Source organism: Artemia sp. Qi Xiang Cuo, chromosome 9, assembly GCF_049724085.1.
Source record: "Artemia sp. Qi Xiang Cuo chromosome 9, ASM4972408v1, whole genome shotgun sequence".
NCBI classification, from domain to species: Eukaryota; Metazoa; Arthropoda; class Branchiopoda; order Anostraca; family Artemiidae; genus Artemia; species Artemia sp. Qi Xiang Cuo.
This window is the reverse complement of record NC_142802.1, coordinates 57,286,907-57,299,952: the sequence shown is the minus strand read 5'-3', so window position 1 is coordinate 57,299,952 and position 13,046 is coordinate 57,286,907. Positions and strand designations below refer to the sequence as shown.

The 13,046-nt window shown below is 34.2% G+C and overlaps 1 protein-coding gene across 1 annotated transcript in view; it reads left to right on the top strand.

Moving 5' to 3' along the window:
- Positions 1 to 12,711, top strand: part of LOC148948860 (cytochrome c oxidase subunit 6C-like) — a 28,178-nt gene extending 15,467 nt beyond the window's left edge. The window contains exons 2-3 of the mRNA XM_089094110.1: positions 858 to 1,028; positions 12,600 to 12,711. Coding sequence (XP_088950236.1) covers positions 865 to 1,028; positions 12,600 to 12,672 — 237 coding nt within the window. The 5' untranslated portion in view covers positions 858 to 864 and the 3' untranslated portion in view covers positions 12,673 to 12,711. The remainder of the gene's footprint in view (positions 1 to 857; positions 1,029 to 12,599) is intronic.
- Positions 12,712 to 13,046: the final 335 nt, after the last annotated feature.

The following is a 13,046-nucleotide window of genomic DNA, read 5'->3' as shown; positions in this document are numbered from 1 at the left end:
ACAGTCATAAGTAGGAGGGCTTTAAATAAGATTAGAGGAAATAGGTTTTGATTTTAATCTAGGCTACCAATTGAATGTAGGCATATCAAAGAAAAAATTTACAATTTTTGTGACTATTATGTGTAACTTGTGATGTGTATGTGCATATGCTGCAATTCGAAAAAAATTATTTGGTGCACTTTAGCTTGAATTTCATGAAATTAGCTTTAAAAAATTCATTTGTAATTAGTATTAATTAGTATTTACCTTAAATCACCTTAAATTGCAGCTAGGAGCAATCTAAGGATTTCTCCTTAATTTAACAGTAATTAGTTATTATTAGTATTCAACTACAACAATTTTTTCATATTAAACTGTTTTTTAGAAATATCCTTTTGCATGTGCAAATTTTAGAATCAATTACTAATGCTCTGTAAAGTGGACTTGGTAAAAATAGGCATCAAAAAGTGTTTATGTAGGATACCCAAAAGAAGTTCTCGCAAATGCATAGTATCCCTATGAACTTATCATAAGTGTAGGTGCTGTATTTAAGATTGTATATTTGATACCTATATGGTGTACCTTTTATTGTTTTTTTTAGATATTTCTTTGTACTTTCTATTTGACTATTTTTGACATTATTAATTTTATAGTACCAATATTGATTGTTAATAGTTATTAATTATAGTTACTTTTTAATTTTGATTATTTTTCATTTAAGTCTTATATAATGTATTTTTTGAATTATCTTATTAATTTTATTCATTTATTTAAATTATGTTTCATTAAAATAATTTAGTTTTTATTTTTAATCAAAATTGTCAAATAATTTAGTAATTAACATGAATTTCTTTGCAACATTTTTTTTTACATTCTAGGTTCACTATGTCAGAGGTTGCTAAGTTGCCCAAACCTCAACTAAGAGGCCTCCTGACAAGTCAAATCAAAAGGAATCTGGTTTTTGGAGCTGTGTTTGCCTTTGCTGTTACTGCAGCATACAAAATGAGTATCAATGACAAAAGAAAGTTAAAATATGCTGAATTTTACAAGTTAGTATTTTTATATTTTAATTTATTTACATAAGTTTTAAGGCTTAATCTCTTATTGTAGTTAAACTACCTGCAATGTTTCATGCAAATAATCACTTAGAATGTTGCTTTACAATTACATTAATTTAACTTGTAATATCTATAAAATAAATGCCAATGATAAAAGGAAGATTAAATATCCTGAATTTTACAAGTTAAAATTTTGTAAATTTGTTTTATTTACTTCAGTTTAAAGCCTGAATATATTTACTATGCTCAGTGGTGTCAATTCACAAAAAGTTAGTGGGGGCAGGGGGGGGGGAGGGGGGTGCTAATGTATTTTTGGAAATTTGGGGAACAAGTTTGTCATTTTTTTCAGTGATTAAATAAATAAAAAGTTTCTTTTAATTGAAAGTAAGGACCAACTTTAAAACTCAAAACGAACAGAAACTATTCTGTACACTAAGGGGTTGCCCCCTCCTCAATACCTTGCTGTTCACGCTAAAGTTTTTAACACTTTTAAAAAAACTTCCTATTCTAATTAAATGACCCTTGTATTTCAGAGGGTACTGAGGAGAGGGGCAACCCCTTCATGTACCGAAAAATTTATGTTCATTTTCAGTTTTAATGTTGCTCCTTACTTTCAGTTAAAAAAACTTGTTTTTTTTTTAATTTCTGGTCGTTTTTCAAATAATACTGATAAATCTGGCTCACCCTCAATGAAAAATACCTTCTCCTCATGGAAAACTCCTCCGTGGAGAGTTCCTCTCATGTAAAATACACCCTCCCCCCTGGACAATTCCATCCTCTGAATTAGCAGTATAGCTAATTCAAAGGATAGTATGTACATCCAGGCCATCAAATTACCATATATGCAACATCTCAGGAACAGCTTGGGGTATGGAACTTTCACATAGTTTAAAAAAAGAAAAGGTAACCAACAATTTTGGTTGGGGGTGGGCTAAAATGCTATGTATCCTGCCCACCTGAACATTTTTGCACTACTTGTGTTTTTGAGAATTAAAATCTATTCACATCTTAGCACCAAGGTAAATCAAAAGACACTATGTGGTGCAAGATTGTCAAAATTGTGTTTGCAATTGCTCTAAAATGGCTCATGGTATCAAGTTGAAACTTTAATGGAATGCCAGGGGGACCAAGTGAACCTTAAGATGTAACTTGGAGAAAGGAGAGGGCCTGAAATGTATTTATTTTATCCACTAAAAGGTCTCTGTGCTGTTAGTCCCTATGTGACCTACAATCCATTTGCAATTAAGGAGCATGGTAAATTAAAAACCATTGTGTGTGATTGAACCTGCATATCTGCAATATCCTGGGAAAAGTTTTAGGGGATCAAGTTGAAACTTTCATGGAGTATTGGGTGGGGGAGGGGAGTAAGTGAACCTTGAATTTTGACTAGGGGACAGAGGGAAAGGGTTTCAAAGATGTGGTCTCCAATTTGTTTTATATTTTTTTGGATTAAGAGCCCCTTCTAGACTAGAATCAATCCATGACAAAATAGTAATGTAAGAAACCATGTGAGCCCAGGTTATTGAAATTGTATATCTACATTATCTCAGGAACAGCTTGGGGCATTGAATTGAAATTATCAGGGGTTATGAGTGTCAAGTGGAGCTCATATTTTGAGTTGGGGTGGGGGGGGGGCTTTGATAAATAAAAAAAGCTGCATCCAGGTTATCAAAATGGTATATATACTGTATCTCAGGAACAACAAATATCTACATGCATTATAAATTAAAATTTATAAGATGAAAAAAATCAGAACTTGGATCCATCTTTGACCATCATAAACCAATGGAGTCAAGATTAGGTTCAAATTTCCTCTCTGTTTAGGAGAACACCTGATCAAGAAACTGATGAATCTTGTATTGAAGCTGATTAGAGAGGCAAAATATAAGGCAGATTGGGAAAACACGTTTTTGGGCCTTACATTTACTCCATCTGTTGGGGAAATGAGAGGCAAAGGACTTCCTATTTTGTATTTAGATGGAGGAAATGTGGGGCCCAAAAAGGTGTTTTATGAAACTTACGGTTGTAGAGTATTCCATAGCTGCTCACTAGTAGCCTGTTAACGAATTTCAGTGAGAATTCATATGCTTAAGGATTTAACCTGTGACCTCCAATCATTTAGAAAAACTATCTGGATTAATATAGGAAGAAACATGCAGTATGGCTACTGAGGGGGTGAAGGTTTCTCTCTTTTTATGGAAATAATGGTTTATTTTGGAAAATTATGCCTTATTTCAAAAAGTGAATACACTAAATGATTCCTTTTTCTGAAAGCATTGTTTTGCAGAAGTTAAAATTTGATGTAAAAAGTGGGTCTGATGGGGCTGTAGCCCGTCAAACCTTCTCAGATTTGAAAGACCGTGGGTACAATATGAAAAACAGACAAGAATTATAAAAAAAAAAATTGCAAATGAAAGTAAAGAGTGGCATTAAAGCTCAAAAGGAAAAGAAATTATTTTAAATATAAGTAAGTCTTCCTCCTCCCCAACCCCCTATTCATTAAACTAAAGTTTGATTCTTTTTTATCCAATGTTTTAAAAACAAATGCTCAAAGACAAAGTCAATTGGAAAGGGATAAAAAACATTTTTACAGTGCTTCAAGAATGGATGAGCTTTTTGCTTTAGATTTGCTTCAAACAATAAAAATTTCAGTTCAAATATTTCTACAAGCAATTGGTAAGTAAATAAAATTGCAATTTCTATATTTCTGATTGCAAAATTTTCTATACTCGTAAATACTTTCAATTAAGCATTATAAAACTAGCATGAAAAGTGGGGTATTGAGGAGGGCAGAACCTCTCATGTACAGAATAATTTCTTTTGCAAACTCTTTTTTTCTGTTTTTTAATGTTATCTAGATCTAACTTTATTGGCTGTCTGATTCAGATTTATTAGTTTTACTGAAGTATACAAATTGAAGCAAAAAAAAAAAAAAAAATCATTTTTAAAACCAATAATTTTGAATATATGTGATGAATGTAGTAAAATACTATTTTATTTTGTTGTTATTAAATAATATGTTGAAAAGTGCTTCAACTTCAAACAGAGAGTAAACACTATTCTTCTAAGCTCAGTTTTTTGGAATTACAGAACTAAATTGGTACCGTAACTTGAGAGTTAAATGGTCATCTAATAGCCACTTAAGAACCCACTATTGTCAGGTATTCATTCTAAACTACCGTAGGTGAAGAACATACCTGAAAATACTTCGAGGATTCCCCTCAATACTGGACCAAAAACTTTTCTTATCATTAAAATGAAAAGAAGTGATTTAAAATGCACCACTTCCAATTCTGACCCCCTTCCTCTAGAATCCCAAGGGTCAAACATAAGTGTGTGTCTTTGTATAAAAAGTTTTGTAATTTGCTTATGGGATTCTTTTTAGGAAAGCTTCACATTGTGAAATAATTTAAATATCGGTTTATCACATAAAGAATAAAATAATAAGTTCAAACTGGCCTCAGCTCTAAGAAAAATAATAGGGGTTATTGGTTGATTTATGTTTAGACTGAATTTAAATATTTCAGAAACTGCTCACATATTTCTTCTTTCCTTCAATACATCTTACAGGAAGTTTGTTACTGCAGAGAAGAAAACTAAGGATTGAATTTAAATTTGTCAAACTTGTTTCTTGGTGCTTAATCTCACATCTTCCAAGTTCAGTTTAAAAAAAAAAAAAAAAAAAACTTGAGTGTTAGAAGTCACCAGGCACGAAGTGAGACAATAAATATAAGGACCCCCCTTCCTCAAAAAGCAAGAAATTACCTCAAAATTAGACAGTCTTCCAAGACTTGATTGCTATAAAAAAAATTCTCAGTTTTTGTCCTCCTCCCCTCCTTTGCTGTGCTCCTGAAGACATAGTCCATCAAAATGTTCCATATAACTAGGGATAGAACGCAACCCTGCTTAATTCCTGGTTTGATACAAAACCCTCATTTCATGCATTAACTGAAGCACTTAAATGTGTTTATCTGTTATGCCATACAAGCATACAACCTTGCTAAAGTTCTTCTGTCAGGTGAATCAAACAATAATTGAGTCTCTCAATCCTAAGATAGAAAGAATGCAAGTGTAAGCAAAAAGATAAGAAAAGTGCCCTTAAAAATTCAACTCTAAAATAGAGGGAAAGCCAGAGGAAGAAAAGACAAAGCAATGAATATTGACCTTTCCATTAAAATATGGGATTTTTTCTGGACTATGAAATAAGAATATTCCTGAGTCTTTACTCATTCCTGACTGTGAAAGTAATTCAACAGGGTAATAACAACAAATTTTATTATAAAACACTGATCCAAAAAAAAAATATTAAAAACAAATAGTTTTGCATCCATCTGTCCGAAAAAATTATTACTCCAAGCTTAGTGAATAAATGCACATTTTGGCCTGCAGCATTTTAAACCATATTTACACCATTAGTTCCAAAAATTTTCGTTTTGCTTTCCTTCCACTTTGACAATATCTCCGAGTCTATCTCTTATGCTCCTTTTTTTAATTTGGTTTAGCTATTTGGCCCCCTGCCAACAATTCAGAACCTTTGGATCTCTGTTGCTGTTGACAATTTCTCCAAGTCTTTCAAATACACATCGTTTTTTTTTAATTCGGTTGTCTAACCCAGGCTCTTTTTGGAGTCTTCTTACAAGTAAATTTGTAAAAATCGGTCAAACTACGTGTTGGTCTTCAATGGATACTCTTGTATGCACATTTTCATTATTACAGACTTTTACTTTAAGACGTTCAGCATTATTTAGGTGTCTAACCCACACTCGGTTTGGAGTCTTCTTAGAAGTAAGGTTGCAATGACTGATCAAATTACATGTTGGTACTTCAAATGATAGCCTTGTATGAAAATTTTCATTATTACACACTTTTACTTTGGGAACTTCAGCATTATTTAGGTGTCTAACCCACACTTGGTTTGGAGGCTTCTTAGAAGCAAGGTTGCAATGATTGATCAAATTACATGTTGGTGCTTCAATTGATTATTACTTCACAGCCTATCTAATATATATCAATAAAAATAGTATGAATAAACCAACTAATTATGTTTCCCTTTGTTTCTAGGATTATAGAAAACTAGCGCTTTACTGAAAACACAAAGTAATATAGGAGTTTTGGTACAGTTAAAGCAAACCAAATAAGGACACTTTTTACAGGATAAAAGTATTATCATTCCCTTTTAAGATAAGCAACAATCCATTTTAGGATTGTTGCTTTATTATTTTTATTTTTCTCTTATTTAATTTAGTATCACTTCTATGCAATGGCTCAGTTCAATGCCTGGCTCTCGTTTTGTTTCTGAAAAGGATATGTCATGATTAGTTTGTACACAAGTTCGAAGTAAAGCCATCTTGATAATATTGGGACTATAGACTAGCTTTTGTATTTGCATCGTAGCTTGAAATTCACTGTTGTATCATAGGCAGCGCAATAGCGCTGCCTAAGTAAAGAACAATGTTGGCACAATGTGTTATTTATTTTCTTTTGGTTTTCTTTTTCCATACCAGGGCAATTCGTATCGAAGAAGTTGTCGTAGAAATTTCTAAAAGGGCTCATTCGATTGGAAATTGGAATGGCTAGTGTTCTTTTAATAGTCAAAAGTGATTAGAAGGAAGCTAACACCCCTTCCACGCCCACCATTTCCCCAAACACATCCAATCAAAATTTTGAGATAGCCATTTTCTTTAGCGTATTTGATTTCAGATAGAAATCATGTTTTTGAGGCCACTCCCCCACGGCCCTCAGGGCAAGGGTTTTAAGTTATGCCCTGGGGGCATATAAGAACGATGTTGGCACAATGTATTATTTATTATTTTATTCCTTTAGACCAGGGCAGTTCGTATCGAAGAAGTTGTCGTAGAAACTTAAAAAGGGGCTCATTCAATTGGAAATTGGAGTGGCTTGTGCCCTTTTTAATAGTCAAAAGTAATTGGAAGGGAACTAACACCCCTTCCACGCCCACCATTTCCCGAAACACATCCAATCAAAATTTTGGGAAGCCATTTTGTTCAGCGTAGTTGATTTCCAGATAGAAATTATGTTTTTTAGTTGGACATTCCCCCACAGCCCTCTGGGCAAAGGTTGTAAGTTATGCCCTGAGGGCATATAAGGTTTTCATAGAAAGCGTCGTCGTAGAAACTTCAAAAAAGGCTCATTCGATTGGAAATTCAAAGGGCTAGTGACCTTTTTAATAGTCGAAAGTGATTGGAGGAAAACTAACCCCCCTCTCACGCCCACCTTTTCCCCAAACACATCGAATCAAAATTTTGAGATAGTCATTTTGTTTAACATAGTTGAAAGTTTTGGGAGTTAGGTCTTCGAGGACGACAACCTCCCAACAACTCTCAGGGCAAGGGTTGTAAGTACTCTCAGGGGGCATATAAGGCTTCTACAGAAAATATTGTCGTAGAATCCCCAGAAAGTGCTACCTTGATTAGAAATTTGCACGGCTCACTCTGTTACAGACACCTGATTGGAACAGGAGTGCGGTAATCGACCCCATCTCACCCGCTATTTCTCCCAAAACATTCAAAAAATGTGTGTGGGGTAATATTTTGTTCCACGCAGTTAAAAATTCAGGAAATTATACCATTGAGCAAGACACTGCTCCCACAGTCTTCAGGGCAAGGGTTATAAGTTATGCCCTGGGGGCATATAATGTTTTTGTAGAAAGCGTTATCGTAGAAACTTCAAAAAGGGCTCATTCGATTGGAAATTGAAATGGCTAGTGCCCTTTTTCATAGTCGAAAGTGGTTAGAAGGCAACTAACATCCCTCTCACGCCCACCTTTTCCCCAAACACATCCAATCATAATTTTTAGATAGCCTTTTTATTCAGCGTAGTTGAAAGTTTTGGAAATTAGGTCTTTAAGCATGACAACCACTCCCCCCCACAGCCCTCAGGGCTGGGGTTATAAGTTATTCCCTGGGGGCATAAATGGTTTTTTATAGAAAGCGATATTGTAGAAACTTCCAAAGGAGCTAATTCAATTGGAAAATGAAAGGGCTAGTGCCCTTTTTAATAGTAGAAAGTGATTGAAGGGCAACTAACCCCCCTCTCACGCCCAGTATTTCCCCAAACACGTCCAAGCGAAATTTTGAGATATCCATTTTGTTCAACGTAGTTGAAAGTTCTGGAAGTTAGGTCTTTTAGGATGATACCCCTCTCAGAGGCCTCAGTGCAAGGGTTGTAAGTTATGCCCTGGGGGCATATCAGGTTTATAGAGATTTCAGAAAGTTGTTATAGAGATTTCAAAAAGGGTTCATTTGATTGGAAATTGAAAGGGCTGCTGCCCTTTCTAATAGTCGAAAGTGACTGGAGAGTAACTAACCCCCCTGTCACGCCCACCATTTCCCCAAACACATTCAATCAAAGTTAAGAGAGAGTTATTTTGTTCAATATAGTTTAAAGTTTAGGAAATTATGTATTTAAGGATAACAAACCCCCCAGAGTGCCCAGGGCAAAGGTTGTAAGTTATGCCCTGGGAGCAAATAAGGTTTTTATAGATAGCGTTGTCGTAAAAACTTCAAAAGGGGTTCATTCAATCGGACATTGAGAGGGCTAGTGCCCTTTTTAATAGTTGAAAGTGAGTAACTAACCCCCCTCTACCGCCCACCATTCCCCCAAACAAATCCAAACAAAATTTCTAGATAGCTATTTTGTTCAACGTAGTAGAAAGTTCTGGAAATTAGGTCTTTGAGAATGATACCCCCCCTCCAGCCCTCAGGGCGAGAGTTGTAAGTTATGCCCCGGGGGCATATACGGTATTTATTGACAGTGTTGTCGTGGAAGCTTAAACAAGGTTCATTCGATTGGAAATTAAAAGGACTAGGGCCTTTTTAAATATTCAAAAGTGATTGGAGAGCGTCTAGCACCCCTCTCACGTTCGCTATTTCTCCAAATCTATCCATTGAAAATTTGAAGATAGAAATTATGTTCACTATAGTTTGAGGTTCTGGAAATTGGGTCTTTGATGATGACATCCCCTCTCACAGCCCTTAGGGTAAGGGTTGTAATTTATGGCCTGGGGGCATATAAGGTGTTTATAGAAAGTGTTGTCGTAGAAACTCAAAAAGGGCTCATTCGATTGGAAATCGAAAGGCCTATTGCCCTTTTCAATAATCTAAAGGGATTGGAAGGCTTGACATTTGTATAGTAAAGATTGATGTGGGTACATTGTATTATTTTATTTATTTATTTATTTATTTTTTTAGGCCAGGGCACTTCGTATCGAAGGAGTTGTCGTAGGAACTTCGAAAAGGGCCTATTCGGTTTAAAATAGAAAGGGCTGATGCCCTTTTTTATTGTCGAAAGTGATTGGAAGGCAACTAATCCCCCTGCCACGCCCACCCTTCCATTTGCCCATTATGTTTAAAAACCAAATGTTGCCTTAAGATTAAATCAAAATGCACTGTTTTAATGCTAATTCCCAATAAGGCATCTCAGCAATATCCCAAGAACGACTAAGGGTATTATGTTCAAACTTTCGGGGCTACTTCTGCTCTTAAAATTCAACCAAATCAAAATAGCGTAAGTGAATCCAAGGTATCAAAGAAAGTAAACAGATCTTTTTGCGAATGGTATCAAGTCTACCATTTCTGGTCAACTAGATGAGGTATGAAACCAAATTAAACACTACTATTTGTGTCCAGATTTTTAAAAGGGTGTTTTTTGTTAAAAATTGCTGAAAATTTTTGTTCAGCATACAAATAGCAGGCCAAACTATAAAGTCTTAAAAAAACGAAAAGATTTGAAGTATTATTTTCTATTTTCCTGAAAAGACTATGTCAATATAAAACGCACAGAAATTAATTAAAAAAAAAAACTTTTTCCAAAAAATAAGTTTTTCAAAGAAAAGTAAAGAACTCCATTGAGTCAAAAATGAGCAAAAATGAAACCCAAAACGAACAAAAATTACAATAAATAACCGAGTCAAACTCAAAACGAGCAGAAATTAAAATGAGTTGGCATAGGGCTCAAAACCCCTATGCCATCCCAAGGCCAGAACATAATTCATAAGTCTTCTTAGAAGAGAAGTTGCAATAATTGGTCAAATTACATGTTGGTCCTTCAATTGACACTCTTGTATGCACATTTTCATTATTACAGACTTTTACTTTTGGAACTTCAGCATTATATAGGTGTTTAACCCACACTTGGTTTTGAGTCTTCTTAGAAGTAAGGTTGCAATAATTGGTCAAATTACATTTTGATACTTCAATTGACACTCTTGTATGGACATTTTCATTATTACAGACTCGTACTTTTGGAACTTCAGCATTATTTAGGTGTCTAACCCACTTTTGGTTTGGAGTCTTCTTAGAAGTAAGGTTGCAATAATTGGTCAAATTACATGTTGGTCCTTCAATTGACACTCTTGTATGCACATTTTCATTATTACAGACTTTTACTTTTGGAACTTCAGCATTATATAGGTGTTTAACCCACACTTGGTTTGGAGTCTTCTTAGAAGTAAGGTTGCAATAATTGGTCAAATTACATTTTGATACTTCAATTGACACTCTTGTATGGACATTTTCATTATTACAGACTCGTACTTTTGGAACTTCAGCATTATTTAGGTGTCTAACCCACTTTTGGTTTGGAGTCTTCTTAGAAGTAAGGTTGCAAGAATTGGTCAAATTACATGTTGGTCCTTCACTTGACACTCTTGTATGCACATTTTCATTATTACGGACTTTTACTTTAGGAGCTTCAGCATTATTTAGGTGTCTAACCCACACTCGGTTTGGAGTCTTCTTAGAAGTAAGGTTGCAATAATTGGTCAAATTGCATGTTCGTGCTTCAATTGATATTGTATGCACATTTTCATTATTACAAGACTTTTACTTTAGGAATTTCAGCGTTATTTAGGTGTCTAACCCACACTCGGTTTGGAGTCTTCTTAGAAGTGAAGTTGCAATAATTAGCTAAATTACATATTGATGCTTCAATTGGCACTCTTTTATGCACATTTTCATTATTACAGACTTTCACTTTTGGAACTTCAGCATTATTTAGGTGTCTAACCCACTCTCGGTTCTGAGTCTTCTTAGAAGTAAGGTTGCAATTATTGGTCAAATTTCATGTTCGTGCTTCAATTGATATTGTATGCACATTTTCATTATTACAGACTTTTACTTTAGGAATTTCAGCGTTATTTAGGTGTCTAACCCACACTTGGTTTGGAGTCTTCTTAGAAGTGAAGTTGCAATAATTAGCTAAATTACATATTGATGCTTCAATTGGCACTCTTTTATGCACATTTTCATTATTACAGACTTTCACTTTTGGAACTTCAGCCTTATTTAGGTGTCTAACCCGCTCCCGGTTCTGAGTCTTCTTAGAAGTAAGGTTGCAATTATTGGTCAAATTTCATGTTCGTGCTTCAATTGATATTGTATGCACATTTTCATTATTACAGACTTTTACTTTAGGAATTTCAGCGTTATTTAGGTGTCTAACCCACACTTGGTTTGGAGTCTTCTTAGAAGTGAAGTTGCAATAATTAGCTAAATTACATATTGATGCTTCAATTGGCACTCTTGTATGCACATTTTCATTATTACAGACTTTCACTTTTGGAACTTCAGCATTATTTAGGTGTCTAACCCACTCTCGGTTCTGAGTCTTCTTAGAAGTAAGGTTGCAATTATTGGTCAATTTACATGTTGGTCCTTCAATTGACACTCTTGTATGCACATTTTCATTATTACACACTTTTACTTTGGGAACTTCTGTATTATTTAGGTGTCTAATCAACACTTGATTTGGGGTCTTATTAGAAGTAAGGTTGCAATAATTGATCAAATTACATGTTGATGCTTCCATTGATACTCTAGCTTGATAGAAAATTTTAATAGAAAATTAATTAATAAAATATCAAAAATTACAAAATGGTTATATCCGTTAGATTATTTATTTGAAATTGTGCCCCCTAAAATTACTGCACCCGGGGCAAGTGCCCCCTCTAATTCTCCCCTAAAACCGCCTCTGCGATAAGCCTAGGTGCTCACTTTAAAATGGTACAGTTTAAGCGAAACTCATCTTTCACACTTATTACTTTGATAGTAGTAACTTAACACTAACGATAAGTAAATATTAACATGCAAAAAAAAAATATTATTAAAAATAATGATGAGAAATATTGTAAACAATGCTTAAATTTACTCATTTAATAATATAACAAAGAATTATAATGCTAAATAAACAGTGCGCAAAATAAAACGATTAATGAATTAATTAGGCTTAATTAATTAATATAACTTTCTGAAGAATGTGTGAGATACTAAAGACACATCTCACATAGCCAATGTTAGTCTCTTTATGATTTTGTTGTAGCTATGTAATAAGACGTGTTTTATTGTGGCAGTGCTAGTTCTTATAAAATGATGATTGATACTGGATGGTGACATGAATGCCACAAATGTTATTTGTTTCGTTATTTGGATTTATTCCTTGGTTAGTAACGAAATAAGTTGAGTTCGTATAGGTAATAGTTCAATTTTATGTTCCTTTTACCCTCCTATATAAAATATTTTTGTTCATATATATTTTTATTTTTAGGAACTACGATCCGCAAAGAGAATATGAACAAATGAAGAAGGCTGGTATATTTCAGTCTGCTAAACTTGAATAATTTCTTATAGGATCAAATAAATTGTAATGTCGGTACCTATATCTGCCCTTATTAAAGAAAATATTTAAAGGAAAGGCGTTATTTTACGTATACTGTTCTACTACGGCATTTATTCAGCCGCAATATCGTAAATATTTTCACAAAGTATAAGGAGTTTTAATTAAGAATTTTCTTAAGACCGTGATTGAAATAAAACCACTACTACTACTAACAACTCACGGCAGCATCAAGCCACCTGAGGCCAAAACAGCTACGTACACTCCTCCGTCCCAATTGTATTCAAAGACTTCCTCTTTACACCCTCCCAAGAAGTTCCTATTTCCTTTAAATTTTTCCTTATAATCCCACTCCATTTGGGGACAACAGGGTTTTCG